This window comes from Dromaius novaehollandiae, chromosome 19, assembly GCF_036370855.1.
Source record: "Dromaius novaehollandiae isolate bDroNov1 chromosome 19, bDroNov1.hap1, whole genome shotgun sequence".
Taxonomy (NCBI): Eukaryota; Metazoa; Chordata; class Aves; order Casuariiformes; family Dromaiidae; genus Dromaius; species Dromaius novaehollandiae.
In genome coordinates this window covers 1,096,271-1,121,522 of record NC_088116.1, presented here as the reverse complement: position 1 = coordinate 1,121,522, position 25,252 = coordinate 1,096,271, and the positions used below count along the sequence as shown (strand labels likewise).

Genomic DNA, 25,252 nt, shown 5'->3' with positions numbered 1-25,252 from the left:
TCTGCGGGCGCTCGGCGCCTGCCCGGGTGGCCGGCGGTGGTGGCACGTCACCGGGACGCCCGGCTGGCGGCCAGGCCGGCGCAGGGCAGCGAGAGTGGTGCGGGGGGGCTGCTGGGCCCGGCTGCCCTTCCCCAGGGCTCCGCGTCCGGGGGCTGCGGGATGCTCCGGGCTAGGTTTCGGGATCTCTAGAGTTACAGTGCCGGAAACGTAAGTGCGTTGAGCTGGCCTTCACTTCTCAAGCTCGCCTCTCCTCCTCCTCCTAGAGCCCCGAGTTCAGGGAGTTCCTGCTCACCAAGCTCATCAACGCCGAAAACGCCTGCTGCAAGTCTGACAAGTTTGCCAAGCTGGAGGTAAAGTGCTGTCCCTGTGCCTGTGCCTGTGCCTGTCCCTTCCCTCGCTGCCCTTCCCTCGGGGCCGGGCGCAGGTGGCCGGCGGGAACCGGTGCACGGGCGCAGGAAGCTCTGCTCTGTTTTCCTCCGAATTGCCGTTTCTGCAGAGCTGCGGGGTCGGCACTTGCGGGCAAGCGCAGGGACGGCTGGTCAAAGCGTTTGGGCGTCGTAGCGTCTTTGGTGGACGTCTGCCTGGTGCTGGGGATGAGGGCTGGGGGTGCCCGGGGGCCGGCCGCCCCTGCGGCGCGGAGCTGGGGGGCACCGCGGGAAGGAAGGGCTGCTCCGCTCCTGCGGCGCTCGGTGCAGAGCCGTGCAGACACCGAGCCCGTCCGCAAGCAGCGGGGACCTTTCCGTCCCGCAGGACCGGACGCGGGCCGCGCTGCTGGACAACCTCCACGACGAGCTACACGGGCACACGCAAGCCATGCTGGGGCTGGGGCCGGAGGAGGACAAGCTTGAGAACGGCGGCCACGGGGGCTTTCTGGAGTCATTTAAGGTAAACCCAAGTCCCTTGCCAAGGGCAAAGTTGAAGTGCACCTGGGGTTGGCAAGACGCTGTGGTGGAAGATGCAGAGGAGTGGCTTTCAGGGAAGAGAGAGGTTTCTCGAAAGCAGCGTCCCGGGGTGAGGCAGGACTTCCCCTCCGCTCAGCTCGGAGACGCCCGCGCAGGTCCCTGCCGGGGCCCCCCGGGTTCAGCGCGCGCGCGTGCACCGCCGGTTCGCTGCTGAACGCCACGCGCCGGGAAGCCTCTCCAGAGCCCCGGGGGCTGCGTCCCCCGCCGCTGTGCTCTGGCGTTTGTGGCGTCTCGAAAGCGGTCTTTATTCGGGGCGAATATTCAGTCCTGGGCTTCGAACGCAGCCGGGACTCGGTTGCTGCAGGAGAGGTCTCGCGGGTTCGCCCGCAGGCTGCCGTGTCCGCGGGGCTTTGCCTGCGCCGCCCTGGCCCGCGGGGCACCCGGCGCGGTGGGGAGACGCCCCGGGTCTGTCTGCCGCAGCCAGGGCTCGGGGGGTCGCTGCGCTTTCCTGGTTCTGCTGCGCTTTCCTGGAAACGGGAAGGGAAGCGAGACGTGCGAGGTGTGAAGGGAAGAAAAGGTGCTGCACGCGGCAGGGCGGCGGGTGGGGAACTGTGTAGGGGGGAGGAGGAGGAACAGACTGGGGAAGGAATGGGAGAAGACGACCTGGGGGAGACTCCGAGTGATGCGCTGGCAGCGACTGGTCCGGCGGCGGAGTTGCGTGTGTAGAAGGAGGTCGAGCAAAATCCCTGGGGATTAACTGCTGCCCCCAAGCCTCCCGCGAAGGCCAGCTCGGGGTAGGGACGGGAACACGGCCGAGGAGGACGGCTGCGCACAGGTCTGCGTCAGCGGTGCCCGCGCGGGGCAGCGTGCTCGGGGGGGGGGGGGGGGTCTGCGTCCTGGGGGAGCCGCGGCTGGCCCGGCCCGGCTGCGAAGGGGGCTGTCGTCCCGCTGAGATGCTGCAGCTATGGCACAGCTCCTCGTTCGCCAGAGCTGGTTCACGGGGCGTTAGGCAGCGGCGGGGGCGGCGGCGCCCGCGGGAGATGAGTCACGGCCGGCGCAGATGGCTGCGCTGGGGACCGGCCCGGCCCCGGCACGTCCCGCTCAGCGAGGGCGTGCTGCAGGAGCTCAGCTACCGTGCAGACTTGCCCCGGGGCTTGTTCCAAGGTTGCCGCGACGCTGGTGTTGAATAGTCACTTTTCCCGTGCTCGGTGCGCGAGGTGGACGCTGCTCTCTCGGCGTTGCAGGGCGCGCTGAGGTCGGCGGCCGGGGCCGCGTCGCGCTGGCCGCGCTACGCCTGGACGGTGCCGCTGGCGGGTTTGCTGGCGTACGCGCTGCGCGACGCCTTCTCGCAGTGAGAGCCCAGGGAGGAACGGAGGAGGAGGAGGAGGGCGGGGGACGCGAGCGGTCCCGCCGGCCCTGGGACGCGCCTCCCCGCTGCCCGTGCTTGTTTCTGCAAGTGCTGTTGACTCCCGTACGTGGTTTCAGCCCTAATAAATCAGACCTGACGGACTCGTGCTCGGTCTCCGTTCCTTGAGGGCAGGAGGGGCGGCGGGGCCGAGCGGCCCCCGCGGTGCCGAAGCGGCTGGCGGCAGCGGGAAGTGGGCGCCGAGGATGCAGCGCCGGGCGCCTGGGAGAGCTGCCCCGGCGGCTCCTTCCCTTTCCCCCTTCTCCCTCCCTCCCGGGCGCTTCGCCTCGAGCTGCGCCGAGGGACGGGGACGCGGGGACGCGGTGCCGCAGGCAGCGCCGCAGCGGTTCAGGCGCGGGAGCTGCAGAGGGAGGCTGGGCTGCGGTCGGCACGCGGGTGTCGCGGTCCGGGATCTAGGCCCCGTGGGATTACTGAGATTAAAAGAAGCGTGCAGCTTTTTATTTTAACTTGTGCGTTTCGCTGCTGTTTCCCCGTAGCCTGTGCCAGGCTTTCAAGAGGCCCCGTGGTCGTGTTTGCGCGTGCTTGGGGCAGCAGCGGGGGGGTCCCGTTTACGCCCCGGCACGAGTGTGCAGATCTCCGCCTCGGGCGCGCCCCGCTCGGCGCTGCTCTGGGGACGCTCGGTGATAGCACTTGAGTCGAAATACGTTAATTGTGCCTCCGCCTCCTCCTCCCCGTTTGCACCGTTCCTCTCTGCGAGGAAATCTGAGCCCGCCCTCGCCTTTCCCGGGGCGGAAGCTCTCCGAGGCCGGAGCATCCCGCAGCGCCGGTGCTGGGGTGCCGCTGGGCCGGGGCGGGAGCAGGAGCGGGAGCAGGAGCAGGAGCAGGAGCAGGAGCACTCACCCGGGCAGCAGCACACGGAGCTGCGCACGGAGCTGCACGCGGCGCTCCGGCTTTCCAGGGAAGCGGGACCGGAGGCCTTCCTGCAAAATACGGCAGATGCCAAAAACGGATGCAGGGGTTTCTGGCCGCTGGGCAGAGGCTGCGGTTTGCTGAGCCGGAGACCCGCTGAGCGGAGCTTGCGCGGCGCAGGGGCTGCGGGGCGGGCAGGGTGCTGCACGTGCGGGACGGTGCTGCACGTGGCTTTTCCTGGAGCGGAGATGACGGCAGGGAGCAGCGATAGCCTGCACCGACGCGAGCGGCTGCCCCGGGGAGGAAAGCGCTGACCCCTTCTCTGGGTCCGTTACAAAAACCAACGGCCCAGGAAAGCAGGAGCAGCGACTCAGGCTACATGCATTTCCCAAGCCAAAGCCTGCTGAAGAGCAGCGATGCAGCTGCTGAAGGGGCTGTGCAACCTCCACGGCCGGCGTCGAGGAGGGCAGGCCGGGCGGGCATCGTGCCCGGGGGGCTGCGGGCGGACGCACCGCTGTTTCGGAGCACGTTGCACAGCCGGGGGAGCCCCTGGGCAGCTCCCACCTCCGCCGCGGCCCTTCCTTGCCGCGGTCGGGGCGAGCGGCCGTGGGGGGGGCACGGTGGGGGGGCGCCCGGCTCGGGGGGGGGCCGCGGGCGCCGGGCTGCTCTGTGCGGGGCGGCGGCCCCGGCTCTGACGCGGCTCTCGTCCTCCGCCCGGGGAGCAGCGCGCCATCCGGGTGCGCAGCCACTCCATGGAGACCATGGCGGGCAGCCAGCGGCGGCACCACGGCGGCGGCATCCCCGGCAGCCTCAGCGGCGGCATCGCCCACAACAGCGCCGAGGTCACCAAGACCACCTTCGCGGTGAGTGCCGCCGCCCCCGCCCCGCCTCGTGTCCGGCAAGAGCCAGCCCGGTGCCCGGGGGGCGGCCGGTAACGGGGACCGAGCTCCGGCATCGCGGTTTTTCCGGATGCTCCGGCGGAGGCTCGTGAGCAGCGCACTTCCCAGCGGGATAGTCGTGGACTTCCAGGGGGAAACGCTGCTTTCCTACAACTTGGGCTGTTCTCTCCCTCCAGCCTCCGGTGCCGGTGGCTGCAGCCAAGAACCAGTCGCGGAGCCCCATCAAGCGCCGCTCGGGGCTGTTCCCGCGCCTGCACACGGGCTCCGAGAGCCAGCCGGAGGGCAGGGCGCGATGGTAACGCTGCGCCGCGGTGGGGGGGGCTCGGGGGCCGCTCCGTGCACGTGTGCCGCTGCCCGCCGGCTGCCAGCCCCGAGCGGTTCGGCGGAGGCGGAGGTCCCGCGTTATTCACCTCCCGCCCGTCGAGCGGAGCGACGCGGCTCGGCAGCAGAGCGCCTGCCGGGCAGCCCGCGCCGGAGCTGCTCCTACGAGGCAGGTTGCAGGGAGTCGGCATTTGCTGTTCCTATTGCTTGGAAACCCGTTGATTTAACTGTGGCTTTTCCTGACCCCGGAGGAGAGGGGACTCCCCTCCCTTCTCTGTTTTAAATATCCGCAGGGGCATCCAAGGAGCATCGGCTGCTCTTGTGCTTTAGCGCTTGGCGTTGGGGAATCTACGTGACCGAACACTTCACGGCTCTCGTCTAAGTTATGCAACCTGCCGCTCTTGTGCCCGTAGTGACAGCGTTTCCGGGGCCCAGAAGGTGCCGGACACGGGACATTCGGCTCAAGAGACGAAGCCCGAAACCTCGTCCAACCCCAGCTCCCCCGAGATATGCCCCAGCAAGGAGCGGTGAGTGCGGCGGGCGGCTGCTCCTGCCTCGGCTGCGGCCGGTTCCCGCGAGCCGCCGTGCAGCTTGCGGATCCGCCGGGAAGGGGTCACGGAAACCCTGCCTTCTGCTATCGCTATGAATAGGTTTGATATTAAGTAGAGGGCAAAAAAGAGTCTGGTGATTCACGCGCGCAGCTCCTTTACTGTCTGAGAATAGCCGTCTTTTGAAGAAAAGAACATCAAAGAGGAGTATTCGTACAGAAAGTACGAGGAGTGTTTGACAGGCGTTGTCCCAGACCCCCAGGCGCGGGGATGCAGCAGGGCGGCAGCACCTCCGGGGAGCCAGCCCGGGCGGCCGTGTCGGCGGGCGGCGCGTCCCAGCCGCGGCCTCGGGGCGGTTGTCGGCGGGGCGGCCGCGTCCCGGCCGGGCGAGCGTGACGGAGGGGCTCGGCGGGCGCCCTCACCCGCTGCTGGCTTCTCGGCGTGTGCTCCGCAGGCCGTTCATCAAGCTGAAGGAGAACGGGCGGCCCAACATCTCGCGCTCCTCCTCCAGCACGAGCAGCTTCAGCAGCACGGCGGGCGAGAGCGAGACGCTGGAGGAGTACGACAGCGTGGTAGGCGCGGGCGGGGGTCTGCGGAGCGCGGGACGCGCGTGCAGCTCGGCCCGGCCGACCACGGCCCTCGGGGCACCGACCGGCCCGGCGCCGTCCCTCCCGCTGCAGGGAAGCCAGCCGTCCACCGCCTCGCCCTTCAGGCAGGACGTGTTCGTCTACAGCGCGTCGCCCGGCGGCGAGAGCCCGAGCGGGGCCGTGGCCACCCCCGTCATCATGAGCCGGAGCCCCACGGGTGGGTCACAGCTGCCAGTCCCCGTCCCCGTCCTCCCCATCCTCTTCCTCCTCCCGTCCTCGTCCCCCCCCGTCCTTGTCCTCTTCCTCCTCCCCATCCTCGTCCTCCCCACGCTCGTCCTCTTCCTCCTCCCGTCCTCCCCATCCTCGTCCTCTTCCTCCTCCCGTCCTCCCCATCCTCGTCCTCTTCCTCCTCCTGTCCTCCCCATCCTCGTCCTCCCCGTCCTCGTCCTCTTCCTCCTCCTGTCCTCCCCATCCTCGTCCTCCCCGTCCTCGTCCTCTTCCTCCTCCCGTCCTCGTCCTCCCCGTCCTCGTCCTCTTCCTCCTCCCGTCCTCCCCATCCTCTTCCTCCCCATCCTCGTCCTCTTCCTCCTCCCGTCCTCCCCATCCTCTTCCTCCCCGTCCTCGTCCTCTTCCTCCTCCTGTCCTCCCCGTCCTCGTCCTCTTCCTCCTCCCGTCCTCGTCCTCTTCCTCCTCCCGTCCTCGTCCTCCCCATCCTCGTCCTCTTCCTCCTCCCGTCCTCCCCATCTGCTCATCGTCCTCCTCCTGCTCCTGGGAGTCCAGCTCCCCCCCCTCGCTCTGGCGTGGGGTCTTGGCCCCCCAAAGCCCCCGGGCAGGGTGGCGAGGACACCCCCCCCGGTTCCCCCCCCGCTGCCACCGGGCTCTGCTCCTGCTCCCGTCCCCGAAACTCGGGAGCCCCTTTGCGCGCGAGCCGCGCCGGGGCCGCCCGCCCGCTGCAAGCACTGTTAACTGCAGTAAATTTAGAGCCCGTTTGCTTAAAATTAATGGGGCAGAACAAGCAGTTCTGGGATTCGAAATGCAGCTGAATGGTTTTTATCTGGCTGAGCTGTCTTCGGCCAGAGCAGGGAGCCTGCAGAGGGCTAACGAAGTTCTCGCTCCGAAAATGCTGATGAGAGACCTGTTTTGGAGACGCATCCTCACGGCTTTGCAGGCTGACATGCTTTATTTCCATATTTCCATGGGGAATCTGTTTCCCTTATAAATTATAGTGTATAGGTGGCTTTTGTTGTGGTTTTGTTTACTCCTTTCCCTCTTGACAGACATTTCCAGTAGTCTTGGAAACTCGCTGTCTCCAAGGAATGAGCTGTGACTCACAAATTATTTAATAAAGAAGCAGCTTTCCTTGGCCGTGCATCTATTATACCTACCGGTAACTTACTCTGCCGCTAGCGCCATCCATTTTAGTAAGACAATTTGCAAAATAAAGTACAGTTCAACATGCATAAAATTTGCAAAATGGGCCCTTTGTTAATGCATTAAAATAATGATGACACTGTTCTGCGCTGGAAAGTTTTGCATGTTCAGGGTATCTGCATCACTCCCTCCTTATCCACAGACCAACAACTGTTTTAATTTCCTCACGCACCACAGAGCCTGCTGGAAGAAATGATGATGCAAATGAAAAATGCGCATTATGAATGTACGCCCTGTTTGCAAAACAACCAGACAGCTGCAAATTCACCTTCAACAATTCAGTAATTGGGAACAACTCTAGGAGAAAAATTGAGCTGAAAAATAGTCTGGTTTGCTTCCTTTTTTGTAGCTCAGCACCCCACAAGTCCTCCTTATTGGATTAGTGATTTTCTGAAGTATTAAAACAGTCCCTTTTACTGCTTAGTGTTTATTTTTTATTTTCCTTGCCAAGAACATTGAAATCCACCCATACATTACACTGATCAGTCATTTGTTGTAGCCTTTTCAGTGGCATTTCTATTAGAAAGATTGTGTATTATAATTAAGCCTCAATTTATTCCATCAAAGACATTTAATGTACAGATTTTGCCAAGCATTCAGCCAAAACAGACTAAACATTGATAACATTCGTGACAGTCTATTAAACTGCCTGGCTGTCAAGCTGGTCTAGCAGCAGTCAATATTACAGCTTAAACAAATATTCTTGTGCATTGATTTTTTTTTGCTTTTTTTTGCTTTTCCCCCACCTGCCCCAGCAGATATAAAGAACAGAAACTCTCCAAGGTCAAACCTGAAGTTTCGCTTCGATAAGCTCAGCCACTGCAGCTCCAGCACGGTGGGTCTGCGCCGGGACGGGGACGGGGACGGGGCCCCGCTGCGGGACGGGACCGGGCAGGGCAGGAGGAGCGGGGTTTCTTCTGCCGGCGGTTTCGTTCCCCCCGAGAAGCAGCGGGGCGGCGGGGAGCCCTCGCACGTGGCGGGGAGTCCTCACCCCCGCGGGGCTGCCGGGGCCCCGTGCGCGTCCCGCTGCCGCCGGGGCCGGGGCGCTGCCGCGGGTGCTGCTGGGCGTCGGGGAGGGGAGGCAGCGCGGAGGCTCGGGCGGCTTCTGCCTCCTCTGCTTGCAGTTCAACCCGCTTTCTGTTTCTTCGCTTAGAGTCACTAGCAGGAAAAAGAAGTCACCGACTTTTAAAAGGTGAGAGTTTGGGATACTGTGCAAATGATTTGTCTCTTCTGTGGTCAAACGTGCATCCTTTAAAGACCGTTAACACGGGATAACACGTGATCAAAAAAAAGGACCTAAATGCTCTCGTGGGGCGGGGACGGTGCTGAACGAGTAAGGCTGCCGAGGTTATTACTGACACGGAAGGTCTGTGCCCCATCGGTGCAGCTACGCAGTTTTATGTATTTTTTCTAGAGTAGTTTTGAACGTTCGCAGTGATGCCTCCGCCGCTTTCCTTCAGGGAAGGTGTGCCACGGCCTGGTGGATTGTATTTTTCCCATAGCCGTGCTATGAAACGCTGGTGCTTGCTTCTGCAGCGAGGGTGGAGGCTGCCTTTGCTTTGCTCTGTCCGCCGTCAGCGAGGGCAGAGAACAGGCGGGTTTCTCCCTTCCGAGAAGAGGCGGAGGGAAGCCGCCGGTGTGCGGGGCGGCTTTGGGGAGCGGCGGTGGCGGAGACCGGTCTGGAGAGCGCGGGGCCCGCGCGGCGGCGGGGGCGGCCGGGACGGCGGAGCTGGCTGGGGCCGTGGCAAAGCCGCGGGCAGCGTGGGGCGGCATGGGGCAGTGCAGCATGGCAGGGGGCGGCCGGGGTGCTGGTGGGGCCCCTTCGGTGCCGGGGGGCACCGGCAGCCCGTGCGGGCGGTTACCTGCTGGTTTCCTCCAGGCTCCGGTCCCCGGAGTTTTGCTGTTGCACGAAAATCAGTTTTCATCAGCCGGTCCCTAGCTGTGCAGAAGAGCCCCTAAGGCTTAAAACGAGAAGACTCTCCGAAAGCCTCGTCGTCCAAAAGCCGTGATGTCCGGCCGGTCGCCGGTGCTCGTCCCTGCCTCGCGCGCGGGGCGGAGGCGGCGGGATGCTGCTGCGGGGTGGCCGTTCCCGCGGCGGGATGTGGCTCCCCACGGCCCGTGGGAAAAGCCCCTCGGGGGGCCGGTTTCGCCCTCCACGGCCCCTGACGCTGCTGCTCTCTTTCCTTTTGCAGAGAATTTCTGTGTCGGCAAAGGGACCCCCGTCTCCAGCGCCCCGCGGGACAGCGGTGCCGCCAGGCGCCTTCGCCGGCTCGGCCGAGCCCCCCCAGCAGCAACGGCGACGGAGCTGCCCCGATCCGGCATCCTGCTGCGGCCGGTGCTGGGGGCCGCGGGACGGGCGCCCCGCTGTCCCGGCGCCTGCAGGCATCGTTCTCCGGGGGAAACGCTTTGGTTTTCCCCCTTTTTCCCCGGTTTGGGTGGCAGCCGGTCAGGCACGAGCACAAGCACTTTGGGGGCTGCGTGTCCGCCCCGGGCGGCCGGGTCCGGTGCCGCCTCCCGCTGCGGGCCGGCTCCTCGTCCCCGGGCGCTCAGCACCGGCGCCGGCTCGGCCGCCTTCTCCCCCGCGCCGCCGGCAGCCGCCGGTTTCCGTGAGCTCCGGGCCGGGAGCCGGCGGAGCGGGGCCCGTGCGGGTCGGTTCTCCGGCCGCCGGCCCGTGCGGGGAGGTGGGACGGTTCGCGTGGCCGCTGCGCTTTTCCCCACGTGAAACTCCCACCCCGGCCCTGGGGAGACCAACCGAAGCTAAAGCGGCCGTATAGCTAAACAGTAAAATTGGCGCTGCGAAAGAGCTTAGTCGATGGGCTGGATCTACAGGCAGGCAGACGCATAAACCTCCAGGACCGCGGCACGAGGCTGCCTTGCCCCTTGCAGCATCCGTCCCTCTGCTTCTGGCTGTGCTCGTTGGCTCCGAGAGATGGGGACCGAGTCCTGTAAGGCGACTTCCCCGCAGCGCCCTTTCCAAGGAGCGCCCCTCCGGAAGGGCCACCGCAGCCCTTTGGGGCCTGCAGAGCTTTACCTAGGGTTTTCCGCAGTCTGTCCAGGAACTTCAGGATGCTCCAAGGTTCCCCTTAGCGGTTTTCTAAACGATACGCTGCAATTTTGGGATCTTTGCAAAAAATATCTTATGAAATTAAGTTTTTGATTTCAAGTGAAAACAAATTTTTGCGTAGGAACTCGTCCTGAATGAAAACAAAACATTGACTCCTAAAGTTAATTTTACATATTTGGAGTTCAGAGGGGCACAAAAGTACCTGACAGCTAATTTTATGATACGGATGCAAAATTGCACGTCTAGAAACAGGCTCCCAAATGCTGGAACCGGGACCGTGGCAGCCATCCCAGCGGATGGCTTTCGGTGCCGCCGCTGGGGTTTCCCAGGGTTGAGCCGGTGCCGTGGGATGCCGTGGTGGCTCGGAGAAGCCCAGGAAGAGCGCTGAGCTTCTCCGTGGAGGCAAATGCCTGTAGGACCAGCCCATCACCCCCTTCCCTCCCCACCCGGACCAGAGCAAAACCAACCCAGCCCCTTCGCTAGCCTAGGGCTCTGCATGGTACTAGTTAACAACCTTCGTATGAGGTGCGTACGGGTGCTCCCACTTATGCATGTAATTTATCCATTTGAAGGGAAAAACTGTAGTCCTAATGGGAGAGGAATCAAGTTAAAGAAAGAAATGCGATGTGAAACAGCAGAGAACAGCTTCGCGGCATCGACTGTGCTGTACGGGGTTATCAAGTACGAGTAACCACCCGTGATCACACTCCCTTCCGCTTTCCTTGAGTTGGGTTTAAACGGAGTTTAGACCTCCAGACCTTATTTGCAAGAGGAAAAGCACAATGTGTTTAGCCTGGTTTGTAGCTCGCTCTAGATGTCTCAGGTTCCCAATACTTTGGTGTTCAGCACTTCTGTCTGGGTATGCTTCAGCACTTTTACATCCATCCCCACCTCTTCCCTTAGCAGCTCTTTGTTTGGTTTTCTTATGCCAGGCAGTGAAATACTGATTGGTGGAAAAACTTGCTTTGAGGTTATGTTTTTGGGTTTTTTTTTCCCCTAAGAAATTGCTTGATGTCATCGCTCGCATGGGTGTTGATCTCTGTGAGATCTTTCAGCGGAAGATGCAGTGTCTACTGTGGGCTGGGTGTATTTTTTTCATTTTGTTTTGTTTTGTTTTTTTTACTTGAAACTGTGACTTTCCTTTTTGACCTGGATTGATATTTTTTTTAGAGTTATTTGAATGTGATTTAAAGGGGTGCAGGACAGCTTGAAACTACAGGGAGAGGGATGCAACGACCCGGACTTGTCTTTAAGCGTCCTGGGACGGGAGAGGAGCAGGAGAGACGAGGGCTGGGACAAAGCTTTCCAGTTGCTCCCGAGCGTTTTGTGCTGTTTGCAAAGCGCTCCTCATGGCTAGTCGTAAAAGCCTGCTACAGGATCCGTAAGGACCACCGGGCTTTTAGCGCTCCCGTCCTCGCCGAGCTCTCGCGTGGTGCCTGCCTCGCAGTCGTGCGCGCTGCCTTTGCCTCCCGCGTCCCGTCCTGAGCCGTCGTGCCGCTGCGCTGGCACCGCCGGGCCGCCTCCAGCTCGGAGGCATTTGCACCTCAGTGGGGGCGAAGATGTTCCTGTGTGTCCTGCAAAAGGTTTTGGGCCGAACTCATATATATATATATATCAGTTATATATATATATTTATATATTTTTATATATATATTTATATATATATAAAATATATATATATATGTAAAACAAAGGATCCTTAATCAACACTAAAACTATTGGGCAGTGCATTTTTTTTCATTTTTGAGAGAGAAACGGGTTTTACTCTTAAGCGATGGCTAAGGCGGTTGTAGGTCCGTTTGGCCACGCAGCCGTGCCCCGGGGGTGTCCGGCACCAGCTGCTCCCGTGCTAATGCGGGCGCTGCGGCAGCGCAAACCCTGGATGTTGCCGTGATTCCTGAAAAGGCGCTCGGAGCGAGGACAAGGGCCACAGCTCTGCTGCCACGGGGCTACGCTGCAGCGCGACGGCCGAGTGCTTTTCCCGAGGGAAAAGGGATGCTCCCGCGCACGGAGCTGACCTCCTCCCAGGAGCCGGGGGGTCTCGAGGGGCCGGGACGCGTCGCTGGCGTGGCGGGACCTGCGCACCCCGGCCGCGGGTCGGGCTCGGGGACTTCGCGGCGGCAGAGCGGAGCACCGCTGCAGCTCGTGCCTGCGCCGCCTTGCTTGCCTTCACGCTTCTGCCCCGCCAGAGCTGGCAAAGACACCCTCGTTTTCCAGCATGCTTTCATTATTTTTAATGAATGTAGCACTGCGTATGTCCTGCAAAGGAAAATGCTGAATTTGTATCATTAGGATGTGAAGAGAGTTTATAGAGTGAAAAAAACCTTGAAGAGATGTATCTGACAAAATATTATTTTTTCGTAGAGAGGCGGTGCTTTGTAGTTCCTGGTGGCCTATGTCTGTTGTAAATAATGTACATTTAATTTATTGCTATGGTAGCAGATTGTATTTGTTATGTATAAAACTAAAGGTTCACAAATGTATATTTTGTTGCTTAAATGTGTCTTTGCAAAATCCACAATAAATAACATATTTTGTGTCCATATGTGTACTACGCTGTGTATGTCCATGAAGCGGCAGCTTTTACGGAGCTCTTTGGGAAGCCTGTGACCTTCCGTATCTGCCCGTAAAAACCATGCGACAGCCAAGCCGGCGGGTGAAGCATTGCTGAGTCAAAGCTGTGTAAAGTTCAGATGCAGCCGCAAGCAAAAGTAAGAGCGTCATAGTGCAGAAGGTGTAAATCAGGACATTTCTGCTGATTTCAGTAATGCTAGGGCCAAATCCGTCTGTTCCCAACACAGTGACTGTAAACAAGCAAATATGCTTTCTGAACCAGAATTAGCACCACGTAAAGCTTCATCTAAGGCATTTAGTGATAGCGTTAGAAATAAAATCTGTCCACGTCATTGCCAGACCACATGTGGCAAAGAAAATAAACAGGCAGCAACGCAGTCTGCCCAAAACAGCTTAGTTTACCCCGTGCCGTCAGTCTTTGGCACTGCGGCTGTCTTATGGATGTCCTCTGAGCTAGCTGTGAAATTGGATTTTCTCTTGCGCTCCTTAGGCGCCTTTTCAAATCCCTGCAGTTTCGCAGGCCTCTTCCTCCTGGTACGCTAAGAAAAAAGCTGTTATTGTGTGGAGGCAGACAGTCTGGGAAATTTTCCCCACGGCTCAGTCTGAATGCAGAACAAAACTATTAGCCAATGTGTGCTTTTTTTGTTCTTTTTTAACATTTTGTAATGAGGCCCACGGAGGCGCTCACGGGGCATGGAGAACACAACCTGGAAATTTCACTTCCTCTTAATGAATCTTTATTGTAAAAATTATTCTTACAGCTCCCCACTTTGCCTGTGACAAAAGTTAAAGAAACCAACACGCACATCTTATTTACTTTGGTACAAAATGATAAAAGTCTCTCATCGCTTCTGAGCGTCAACTCCACTCTACTGCAAGAGCAACCAAACAGCCAAACGCAGTCCAACCCCCATCTTCGCCCCTCAAAATCTCTCGTCCTCAGCCGATTTCAGTGGTGGCCATTCGGTGGCTTGCAGCAAGAGGCAAATTTCTAGGTGTCTAGACCCTAAACCATCCGGGGCCTGAACCAGGGAGGCTCTGGTTGCTCTCCGTGCTGCAGCTGGTGGGATGCTACCTGGGCGTGCTCTGCGTAACAAACTGGCTGCCGTGGTACCTGATTTTGTGGCATTTAAATCTAGGATGTTTAGAAAGACGATGGTTGTGCACCACCTGTCATTTAAAAAAATGCCACCCTGGTCACTGAACCGTGCTGCGGGTCACACAGCTTCACCAGCATGATGCACACACGAAAAAGCTCGCCAGTAAAAGCTGGAATAGCCAGTGCACGCTGGCAGAAGTGACTACCTGAAGTATAGGGCAGGGCAATAGGGCACTCCATGATTGCAGGCCAGACTCCCTGATGGTTTTGTCTACATGCATTATACAGCCTTAACTATACCAGCGTAGACAAAGTGATGTTAGCTCTGATTATACTGCTGAAACCTGTCACTGTGTAGAAACAAGAAATGAGTATGTGCAAAATACCCCCAAAGCATCTGCTGCCTCATTTAAAAAAGCAGTGTAAACCAACACAGTTCATCTAATCTAAAACCTGCATGCAGAATCCACTGGGTCCAGCTGTGCATTCCTCTGAAACTTTGTGTCGTTATTCCCAGCTGCGAAACCTGCAGGATGTTTTACCAAATCCAGATTCTCCGCTTGCCCAGAAGAAGATTATGAGACAGCACTGAATCAGAATCTGCGTTTGGCCAAATCCCATCTCTGGCTGAAACAAAGTGAATCTAGTCCAAGATGAAGTCACTTCTTTCCACTATCCGTCCTGGATTTCTTTTTCCTGAGGGGAACAGCAAAACCAAATTGAAACATAAGCAAGTACTTTATAAAGGGCTGGGAACAGGAAAACCATCAATCCTGTTGTATATACACACAGCTAGTGACTGATTTTACTATAATTGGTATTTGCAGGCAGAAAAGTTTTTTTTTTTTTTTAATATGCTGGAGATATTTCTCCTGTCTCGAGCTTTTCATTGATACTTTTTTTTTGGATTGTTGCAATGGATCATAATAAACACATAAGACATGTGGCTTCATGGCTTGTTTTTCCTCCTTCAGTTAGAAAGCCAATCTTTCCCCTTTTTAACCTCAAGTATAACAGAATAAAAGGGAAGAAAAAAAAATTAAAATGAACAAATTTGTGTTTTGTGGTTGATTGATTTTGGTTTCTGGGACAATACAGCATTCACTAAAACCTTCCCTGTAAGAAGGAAATCTATTAAAGGTTCTCCCTGTCCTGCATGTGTTTTCCCATTTTTTTTCTCCCCGACCCCATGTCAGCTGTGTGCTGTGCAGTAACACCTGCGCTCATGCTGTGTCCTCTCCCTTGCTAAGGCGTTCTTCCTCCACATGGCTAGCTATTGAAAACAAATGACCTTGCAGAAACTTCACTTTATCTGAAAGTTGTATCCCATTGTCAGAACTAGCTAACTGGTTCAGAAACTATGAGGAACACACACACACACACACACACACACACACACACACACACACACACACCCCTCCCAGTGTGCTGCCGTGAGGCTTGGTTTTGATAGGAAAACATCCTAAAAATCTGAGCATGTTATTGAAAAAATTGAAGGAAATTACATTTTTCATGACAATTTGCTTCTTTCAAAAGATCTGCTCAGACTGAGTGATTTTTTTTTGTTCCCTCCTACCAGTATTTAAATTCTGGAAACTGAGCAATTTGCATGACAGTGCAAAGACATCAGTTAATTGCCAAACTTGTCTGCATAAGAAAGGGAGACCAAGAGCCTGGATGAGACATCCGAGGGAGTCTAGACAGCTACACAAATGTGGAGAAGGAGCTCTTCCAGGGTAAAGCAGCTACAGGCAGCCGTTGTCCGGCCGCCCGTGAAGCCGGGCCACACCACCCTGCTGCCCACCGAAATGCAGGAGTGAAGGTTCAATTCCACCTCTGGCCTTGGGCTCACGAGTGCAACCTTCAACATTTTCTATGTGTCAGCTGGGGATAAAATTCCCTTCCTTCCGCTCTTAGACTATTTTCGGCCAAGGACAATGCACAATGGCTAGCCCAAAGAGGTCTCTTGCTGGCTACCACAACAGGACACTGCTCCCGGGATATGCTCAGTGACGTTGTTAGTGTTACGTGCTCGGGCAAGAGGACAATAACTACCACAGGGAAAGAGGTTTCAGAAGAAAAAGGCTGAAGCAAGACTGGATGGCATAAAGAGCTGTAGCTCAAGTCTTCATCTCGTCCTACACTGCATGAATGCTTATTTTTACTGTCTTCTCTTCCCTGCTTTACATGTTTGTTGCATCTGAGAGCCCAAAGCCCACTGCCATGGTAACCACCATCGCCAGAAAAAATGTTGTCTCAACTGCTCTCCTCCCGCTTGTTCCAGCAATCCTTGTTCCAGGATTGTGTAGTTTTGACAAGGCATCAAACTGAAGTCCTGATAATTCTGAAGCCATCTGAGACTTCATAGCGTGAACCTTGCAGGCAGAAGGTTTGTTAAACTCCTGTATGATCCAGTTCAGGCTAGGTGATCTTGTCTGACTGCAACTGCCACTGCAGTTCCTGTGGCAGACAGTGTTTTTTCCATCCTATCTCCCAGACTTGGCATGCAGCCATTTTTGTGTGCTCTTTAGACACAGGTTGCTTTCAGCCTCTGAAGACTCCCTTAGCTAAGACTTTTAAAGGACAATGATGCAATACTGCAGGGCCCTTACAAATAGAAGCCTGGCCATGAAACACCTCTTATGCATGGTGCCTACATTAGTATATACCATCAGTACCATAAACAAATCTAGTTTGTGAAACACATGCAGAATCATCTGATTCTACCAGCAAACTGAAGTATAACAGGACAAGCAAATATTTCTGCTACTTCTTTTCAGGAATAAGTGGAAAGAACTTAAAGTGGAGAGCACTTTCAAACCAGTTTTGGAGTGAAAGCTTACTACAGCTTAGAAATGCAAGTAAATATTCTTTTCCTTAGGTGTCACAGGGCCCTGAGAAGATAGGTGACTTGCTCATAGTGATGCAGGGCTGGGGAAAATCCCAACCATTTGCCTGCTGGAACAGAGCAATTCCGCTAACAATACAAGGTGCAGAGTGCTCTGTGCTTGTATAATTCTGCTCCTGCCAGCAAACAGCCTTCAGCTGCCATTGGAGAGCATCAGGCTTTGCTGAGTGCTTGAGAAAGCCTCACCTCCACATTGCCCCAGCAGCTTTGCTCCTTACCTGTCTGGAACTAAAGGTCCTGCAGGCTAATAAGGCTTGGGCTGAAGGGTAAAACAGAAAGGCATTAGCAAAGAGTAAAATGGAAAGCACATAAAGGTCATACGTGTTTCAGATAGAAAAGGGAAAACACAAAACACACCTACCTTAGCAGTGCTCCTCACTAGGGCAGAAAAAAAAAAAAGAAAAAGAGTGTGAATGAAAGGACGAACCACAGGTTCCACGTCCCAGCACTAATAATACAGTTCAGCTACACTGGGCCTTGGGGAAGAGCCTCAGCTACCAAACATGGGGACAGCTCTACAGATTTCAGAGCAGCTCTGTTAATTTATCCTGCCTGAGGCTCTGAGGCGCATCTCAAATGGATGGCACAAAAATACCACCACCCACAGTTTCCCTTCCTTCCTAAAGCCTGAGCCTGGACTTTTGTACACCTGAATTTATTTTACCTTTGTGAAGGTAGCATAGCATCACAGTGAGGCACACAGTGAGGCCAAGGAGGAGAAGAAGCAGCCAGATGATGGAGGTACCTTCTGCCCATAAACAAAAAGAAAACAATGGTAGAGACAAATAAAGTCTATGATGTCTGATGCCTGGTACAAGTTGTTATCCGTACTCATGGGCAAGACATACTGCAGTAGTACATCATAAAATTCTAATGCAAAGGGATAAAATATGAACAAACCCCAGCTGATACTCAATAATCTTGTAACCACAGTAGCACTGCAAGACATTTTATCAGAGTTCACTGAGCCAACTGAATTAGAAGCCGAATTCTGATTTATCCCAAATGTCACGGCCCAAGGTTTCCACTGATATTTGATGACTGAAATGATGTCTTCATTCAACCTTCTCTATAAAGATTACCTCCTAGGTTGCCCAAGACAAAAAGAAAAACACATTTCAAATGTGTTTTGTTGTGGGAATTCTATATGGTTTGCCAAGGGCATCTGTTAGACAGTTCAAAAGAGACACTGCTCTTCCTTATGAAAAAGAATGTTAATTATGGGGCAGATCTGCCTGGGAACCGACTTCCCTGATGAATGGACATTTTGGTCAAAAACTACAGTTTGCCTCTTTTATTTAACTTTGGATCAAGAGTCTATTTTCTTGTTTTTCATCAAGATGACAGACAGTCTGATGAACAAAACTGAATATGTGCAGGAATATTTCACTGGAAATTGGGGTTTTTTTGGGGGGGAGGAGACAGCAGTGAGAGAGGAAAGACTGAGAAGGGGGAAAGATCAGTGGAAAGTTCCCCTACCAGCTCTCCCATGGGTAAAGTGTGCAGGGAACAACAAATTTCCTCAGGTGAATGGTGTACCTCTCACTTTCACAATCACGCTTCTCCTGATGGGGGACTGCAGACTCTGATGGTCGACCCGGCACGTGTACGTGTGCCCGTTGTCCTCCAGGGAGGCCGTGAGCAGGAAGTATCGGGAGAAGCTGTATGTCCCGTTGCTGCTCTGTCTGTGGCTGCTCGAGAGAACGTTCTTCACCACATCAGGGACCTTCCTGGACCCCTTCAGCTCTCGGAGCCACTGAGCCTGGGCGTCAAGCGGGTAATAGTTTCTGATATCGCAGACCAGCTTGTGCTGCTCTCCTTCCACCAGGGACAGGGAGTCAACATTGACGATCACTGTGGGTTTTTCTGGTGAGTGAAAATTTATTACAGTGCTATATCTCTTAACTCGTAAAGTCTATTCCCACCACTGAACAAAACTAAGTAAGATTTTATATGCCATTTTTTTGAGCATTTCCCATCATACTTAAATACAAAAAAACCCCAAAGCCCATCCTATTACCTTCTATTTGTAGCTGGATTGTCTGTTCCCCAGTAAGAGAAGACACTGACACTGAGCAAGAGTATGTTCCTTCATCTCTCATTCCCACGTTTCTGAGTAACAGAGAAGCATTTCCCTTGGAGATTTCCTCTAGGAACATCTCAGCTCGGTCAGTTGTGTGTTCCACCTGCTTGCTGGATCCACTGTAAGTGAATATGAGTTTCTTGTGCCCCCCTTTCCGACGAAATAGCCATTGGATGGTCACATCTGCTTGGTGGTCGATGGAGAAGGCACAATCAAATAAGACATCCTTAGACAAGGCTGACTTGACTACAAGTGGTCTTGTGTGCACCAGGAACACAGCTGTGAGACAAAAGCCATAGTATGACTGATGGATTTTGGACAGTCATGCAAAGGCAGAAGAATACAAACGAGTACAAGTTGCCATCTAGTGAACTGAATCTGTACTACAGACCATGAACATTATGATCTGCTTCAAAGCAAAAAAGTGATTCAGTTGCTAATTTGCCTATGACTTATTTCAGTGCTTGGTGCAAACGATGAACCCCTGCCTCACAGCTTGCAGGCCACAAGACCTTCCCGTGTTCTGCAAAGCCATAGGAAATTACAAGTTTGGATGAGGGGCTGTCACCCTGCTGGCCCTGTAAGGAAGGACACAGTCTAATTCCCTAAAGCCTTTTTATAGCACTTTTCTTCTGTTCTTGGGCCAGTTATATTAATCTTTGTTCTTGTCTCATTTTATGTGACAGAATAATAGATGCAATAATTCCTCCATAATTCTTAATTGTAGTAGAAGATTTAATGAAGCAGCGTTTCTTTCCCTTCACACTGACTGTTGCTTTAGTAAGTCACTGTGACCCTAAAAGCTACAGGGGGAATGTGCACAGAGGACTATGTGTGATCTCACCATAAGCTACAGGGCAGCCACCAGCTGGGAAGAATAAAGAGTATTCGAACAGTTTGGGTGGCCAATCAAAGCCAGCTGAATGGCCTAATTAACCCACTGAGTAGGCTATAACAAGGATGGGTGAGCAGAGCAAAGCTGGTTATGCTGCCTGGAGAAGAGTGCTGGGAAGGGCTTGCCTTCTCTGGATGTTGTGATTTCCAGGCTGGGATTCTGCCACATTTTATCCTCTTGGATGTAGTGAGGGCTCTCCAGTTGTAGTGAAGTGCCTGCTATTGTGGTGAGTAATAATTTAAATCCAGCTTTTATAAGGGGGGGAGGGGTGTTGATGCAGGCCCAAGGGAAATGGGAGACTATGAAAGGCTGAAACATAGGCAGAGTGAGTTTGTACGTGCCTGTGATATGCTTTGCAGCTCTCTCTGACAATGTGTGGTGTTGAACGCTGCTGCTGACTACCTACTCTTGTGGCTGCGGTGCTGTTCTTGCTCTAAATCCAGCAGTGGTCCTGGTGATGGAAGGAGTTACCGGGGAGGGGGAGGCTGCTCGCAGCCCCATGGGAGTGAGGGGGCTCCCAGCTTACCCTGGGGACCTGGTCCTTGCCACAGCAGCAGTGTGGTCACACCCTTGCGTGCCTGACCTCAGAGCCCTGCTCATGCTATTTCTAAAGCACTGCAGGTGTGTATCTTTCTGCCAAATAACAAGAGATTCTGGTAGGTTGGGGGTGTTAAGTGATATGTGAGTTTGTGGTTTGGAGTCAGAAATTGGGAGTGATTTCTCTTGTTCTGACATTGACTTAGTGTCCTTTTGAGCATGTCAGCTAATCAGCTTCTTTCAGTTTCTTTGCCTGAAACTCCTCTCTAACCTTAAAATAGTAGCTTATGCTGCAGAGCTTATTTTCAATACAAATACTAAGCATTCTTTGTGATGAAAAACTAATGCAAGTCTTAATGTATGTGGATATATTAAAGCTTTGGTTTAAGTACCTGTTGTTAGGGCTTTTAGGGATGATGGTATGGAAGCTTATAAATAGAAAACAATTATGCATTTGAGAAGCTGCTTTGAAGTTACTTGTTTCTGTAAAGTAGGCATAATCTTCAACATAAGGGAGAACATATGTTTTTCAATAGAAGCAGTTTAGCTTACAGTATGTTAGAAAGTTTGAGCTATCTGTAAACTCATGAGGCTTTTTAAAAATAAACTGAGATCCATAATCACAGTAATCTACAACCTGGGAATGTGAAGGAAGTAACAACTGTTGCAATGTGTAAAACTACTATAGGAGTTCTTAACATTCTGGCACAGACGGAGAGGGGAAGGCAGACAACCTTCTGAAAAATGTCTCACATATGAAGTTTCATGGGATACAACTGAAACATCACACTGGTTATTCACCAAACTTCTTGGACTGCAGTTGCAATGCCCTTGGCAGCTGCAATTATAATAGAGTGTAAAACTCTCTGGGGGGGGATTATATGGAAACACAAGCTATTACCTCATTACTGAATGTTACCTGAAACATGCGATTGCTCTGCAATTCCCTGAGAAAGCTGTCCTTGATTGTGGTTCTCATTTTCTTGGCGGGTTTGCACAAGAAAGGCTGTAGTTGCGAATTTTTCAGCTGTGTGTTTTATGGTGCAGATGAACCAAGAGTCCAAACTGCTGGCTCTGATTTCTTTCCCAGGCCAGATGATCTGAGTGTTAGCTGTAAAGTATGTGCTGATCCTACAGTTGAGTGCATTGATATCCTCATTTGCATGCTGAAGAATATCCACTGAGGACTCTATGAAAGAATACACATGGACTTATTATAACCCCAGTTAATCTTAACATACAGCAAAACCAGTCCACTGCCTAGGCACAGCTCCTCATGCAATCCTACAGTCCTGCTCTGTACTTAATATGGCCTGTCTCTTACTGTAGGAGTTTCCCAAAAGGGAGTAAGTTCCTCTCTGAGTTAAGATGTGCCATTCTGACTTATGCAAGGTGCAGCATCCAGCTGACTGAATGACACAGGGTCTGAGGATTTGGGTTGAAAGAAGGTGGTACCTGACTCCTGTTTTATTCAGTGTCTAATAGGGGAGAAATCTGGAAGCTGTGTGTGACTCAGACTATCACAGGGCAATGTTCTCAAGTGCAAGGACAAATCTTCAGAGGAATTTGAAATCTGGCCAGGCACTGAGTTTTGAGATGCTGATTTTTCTGTACCTTTAGTTCCCAAAGTAAACGTAAGGGCAAAAAAAATGCTCCAGAAGGCAAATATATTTTCTGAATCCTGCAGTTAACCAGGATGCAACAGACATCACCTCAGCTTGGGCACTGAAACTGATACCACCCTTACCTCATGGCAAAAAGGACTGGAGAGGGACCTCTGCTATTCCCCAGCGCTTTGAGTGCTATCAGTAGTGAGCAGTCTGAGGATGCGCCAAGTATGATAGCTTTCCCCCTTGCAGGATGTTGGCTCTTGTTTGCTCAAGGTGCCTGTGGTGTCACATCAATCAGGAGCCAAACTTGCCCACTGGACTTGAGCAAATAACTCACCTTCTACAAAAAATGAGGGGATATTCTCTTGTAGATTTTCTGAGTGAGATCTCTGTGCCTCTTTTGATTCAGTTCCACTCAGCAGGAGCCTGACATTCAGCCTAATAGTCTCGATCTCTTTTGACAGAGGGATGATTTTGCTCGTCTCGAACACGCAGGAAAGCTGCCTGCTTTTCCTGAAACTTGAACCTGCTGTAGCAATTCCATTCAAATTCCTTGCAATTCCTGAAAGGCAATGGCCGTGCACACACAAATTTTAAAATGTCACTGCTGGTCTTAAAAGCTTATCAAAGTTTAGCTTACTAGTAGGGGGCAAATTGTGAAGCCAGTCCCCTATGCATGTTAGGAATCCATTTAGTCCACAGCATTTTGGTTATGTTCAAGAATGTTCTTTTTTGCCTTTAGCATCATACTCAAATACTTTCCTTTTAGTAATTCTTAAAATGGAACATATTTAAAAGACAAAAGCTGAACAAGAGTTGAAAGGGAAGAATAATGATCTGAAAAGCAAAGCAGAAAAAAATTGCTCAGAGTGAAGCATTGTATCTTGCTGGAGGCCTCTAGATGCTTGAGCACTGTCTTAAGGTGTTCTCTATAGACAGGTAACACTGTTCTTTGAAAGTGTCATCCTCTGAAGTTTAGGGATTATTACACGGAGATCCAGCAAAGCCACATAACTTACTGTGCAAGCTGGTGGCAAAGAGGAGGAAAACATTAAAGGTCAGGCTGATTTAAAAACCCTGCAAGTTCCTCAAGAAGCAAATGGGGGAGCTGGAGGGGGTTATGTGGGAATTACTGATGCCTGCACTGAGTGCTGGAGTTAGACTTAGGCAGTTAGCTACTCAGCTGACCTGGCAGCTGTGCCTTCCCTCACCTGGACGAGTGATATGAAGGGCTCTGAAACATGGCAACACTTCTAGTGCAGAAGTTACCTTCCTGCCTCTGTAAGGAACAGCAAAAAAAGTACTCTGCATTTTCAAATGACTTCCCAGCTACAGAAAATGTATTGTCCATTTCTTGAATCTCTTTTGTGTAAGGACAGTATTTTTCTATAGAGTTTGAGAACAGAGGCTAAATACAGCCTGAAGGATAATAGTACAAGAATGTCAATTTATAGGTGTTTCTATATTAGTACAGATTTTTCATGGTGAGCTGTTTGAGGAAGCAGGGAAGAGGAATGTGTGAATATTGCTATGGCATTCAACTTAGCAGCAGGAGCTGTATATAACTAGAACCATTTTCTAGTCTAGAAAGCATAGAAGCAGACAGTGCAATTAGGAATGGGAAACCTGCCAGAGAATGATAGTGAGAAACCTCATGTGTTCTGCCATGGAATGGCTGTTAAATTATCTGGGGGAAAGAGGAGGAGAGAGGGCCATTTTACAAGATTAATGCAAAACCAAGATCTGCCCTATTTTACATACTCAATTTGAGCAACAAAAAGGCAACTGTCCCTGGCTCTGCTGCAGACACTGTGCACTGAAGGCAAACGTGTTTACCCTCCCCTCCAAAGTGCATAAGCACCACACTTTTCAGTGTAACATGCTCCATTTTAAGTTTCTTAGGCAAAGCAGAGGCTGGACTCACTTTTATCAAATGCAATTTCTGAAACTGAGCCAGCTTTATTTTGTGTAGTCCATGCTAAATAGTAGCAAAACTGAGTTACTCTCATGAAAAGACTTTGGGGTTCATTTCAGTTCTGAAAAAGTCAAGACTTTTTTAGTCAGTTTGAAGCCCACTTGAAACATTTTACAAGGTCTCCATTATTTCCCACTCCCGAATGAACATGTTTCAAGCTGAATAAGTGTGAGGGAAAAATGCAAGAAATCAGTCACTCCTGAAACATCCTGTCTGATATTTGGCTCAGAAGATACTGTTTTCATAGTCTCATCAAGGAAGACCTCAGTTTTATAGCTTGCGCTAGCAGTGAACCAGAAACCCACGAGTGCCTGGTGCACCAATGCGTTCCCCTTTGCTAAGGCAAGATAGTAAGTGGTACATACCAATGCACAGAAAACAGCCAGCTATTAAACATGTCCTGTAATTCATAGTGGAGCTGCTGGATTTGGAAAGGTGCCCCCTGCACAGCCTCTTCCTGCTCTGTACTTCAGTCTCATTTTCGCTTTCACTTTACCCCCAGGCTGCTGCCGAATCACTAGGGCGGGACTTGCAAGGCAAAGGGGAGTTAAGCTTTTTATTAGCATTAACTGTTTCACATCATGTAATCTGCCCCACTACAAGGTATAAAAAGACAGCAGCTGCATAATACAAATATATTGCTACATTTCACAGGGCCTTCTGATTTTTGTGCAGCACTAATATTGCTAACAGTACAATCTCCTTTGCACCTCTGCAGCTAAAAAAAGCAGAGGCTTTCTTTTGTCTCAACCAGCAAACTGAATATTAATCACGTGAGAACTTAAACTGTCATCCTGTTTGCCTGCATGCAGAAGGATTTTGCAACTGCTGTCTGTAAAAACTAATTGTAAGCCTCCTTACCTGCTGAAGTATTTATAAAGCAAGCCCAGGAAATGTTTGGCCTACTGACATTCAGTGTCTTTAAGTGGTCTGGAAAAAGATGTAAAACTATGCTCAGGATTGGGATAAGCAACTTGAACATTCTCTACACTGCAGATTGCAAGAACTGATACTAAATACTCCGTTCAAACCATTCTTCACATACTGAAAACAAGCTCCAAACCTATGGAGCTAGTGAAGACCTTTGCACTGTTAACGAGCTTTCCTAAGAATCTGATACCTTTTGTACAGGGAAATTTTCTGGATTTTCTTCCCTCTTTTCAGTGGCAATAGTGTACACAATAAAACAACTTTTTTCTATAATTCAACTTTTATTGGTTAGAAAACTTGATACGTTTGTCCAGTAATCAGGACATTAAATATTCTGTTTCATAATTGAGCCAAACCAGCAAGTAGTTCTTAAGCAGGTAAGGTTTTATCTTTAATCATAAAAGATAGATACCCTTTGGATCTGCTAGTACAGATGATCCACGTGCCATGGCACTGCTGCGAGTACAAGCAGTGGTCATTTTCAGAGGTGCCTCGTTACCTTGTATGTGTTCACCTGAAACTCATAAGAATATTGAAGTCAGCTGGCACCTCACAACTGAACTCAGATGGGTGGGGGAGAGTCCAGAAACTCTGTCATCTCACTGTTTTCTGGT

The 25,252-nt window shown here is 52.7% G+C and overlaps 2 protein-coding genes across 8 annotated transcripts in view; one reads left to right on the top strand and one right to left on the bottom strand.

Moving 5' to 3' along the window:
• Positions 1-12,568, top strand: part of RAP1GAP2 (RAP1 GTPase activating protein 2) — a 63,086-nt gene extending 50,518 nt beyond the window's left edge. For 4 of the 7 annotated variants that reach the window (XM_064523003.1, XM_026107603.2, XM_064523008.1 and 1 more), the window contains 10 exons: positions 264-350; positions 751-885; positions 3,903-4,040; positions 4,253-4,371; positions 4,811-4,924; positions 5,400-5,517; positions 5,626-5,749; positions 7,719-7,798; positions 8,117-8,155; positions 9,156-12,568. In XM_064523003.1, the coding sequence (XP_064379073.1) occupies positions 264-350; positions 751-885; positions 3,903-4,040; positions 4,253-4,371; positions 4,811-4,924; positions 5,400-5,517; positions 5,626-5,749; positions 7,719-7,798; positions 8,117-8,125 (924 nt within the window). In that variant the 3' untranslated portion in view covers positions 8,126-8,155; positions 9,156-12,568. The remainder of the gene's footprint in view (positions 1-263; positions 351-750; positions 886-3,902; positions 4,041-4,252; positions 4,372-4,810; positions 4,925-5,399; positions 5,518-5,625; positions 5,750-7,718; positions 7,799-8,116; positions 8,156-9,155) is intronic. The other 3 variants (XM_064523004.1, XM_064523007.1, XM_064523005.1) reach the window with 2 other exon arrangements.
• Positions 12,569-13,321: 753 nt separating this feature from the next.
• Positions 13,322-24,618, bottom strand: LOC112987608 (tapasin-related protein-like). Its single transcript, XM_064523010.1, has 10 exons — positions 24,570-24,618; positions 24,074-24,236; positions 22,071-22,295; positions 21,043-21,312; positions 18,629-18,970; positions 18,148-18,474; positions 17,273-17,356; positions 16,970-16,986; positions 16,827-16,867; positions 13,322-14,396 (listed from the first exon to the last, which is right to left on the bottom strand). The coding sequence occupies exons 2-9, from the start codon at positions 24,117-24,119 to the stop codon at positions 16,853-16,855; spliced, it is 1,326 nt and encodes a 441-aa protein (XP_064379080.1). The 5' UTR covers positions 24,120-24,236; positions 24,570-24,618; the 3' UTR covers positions 13,322-14,396; positions 16,827-16,852.
• Positions 24,619-25,252: the final 634 nt, after the last annotated feature.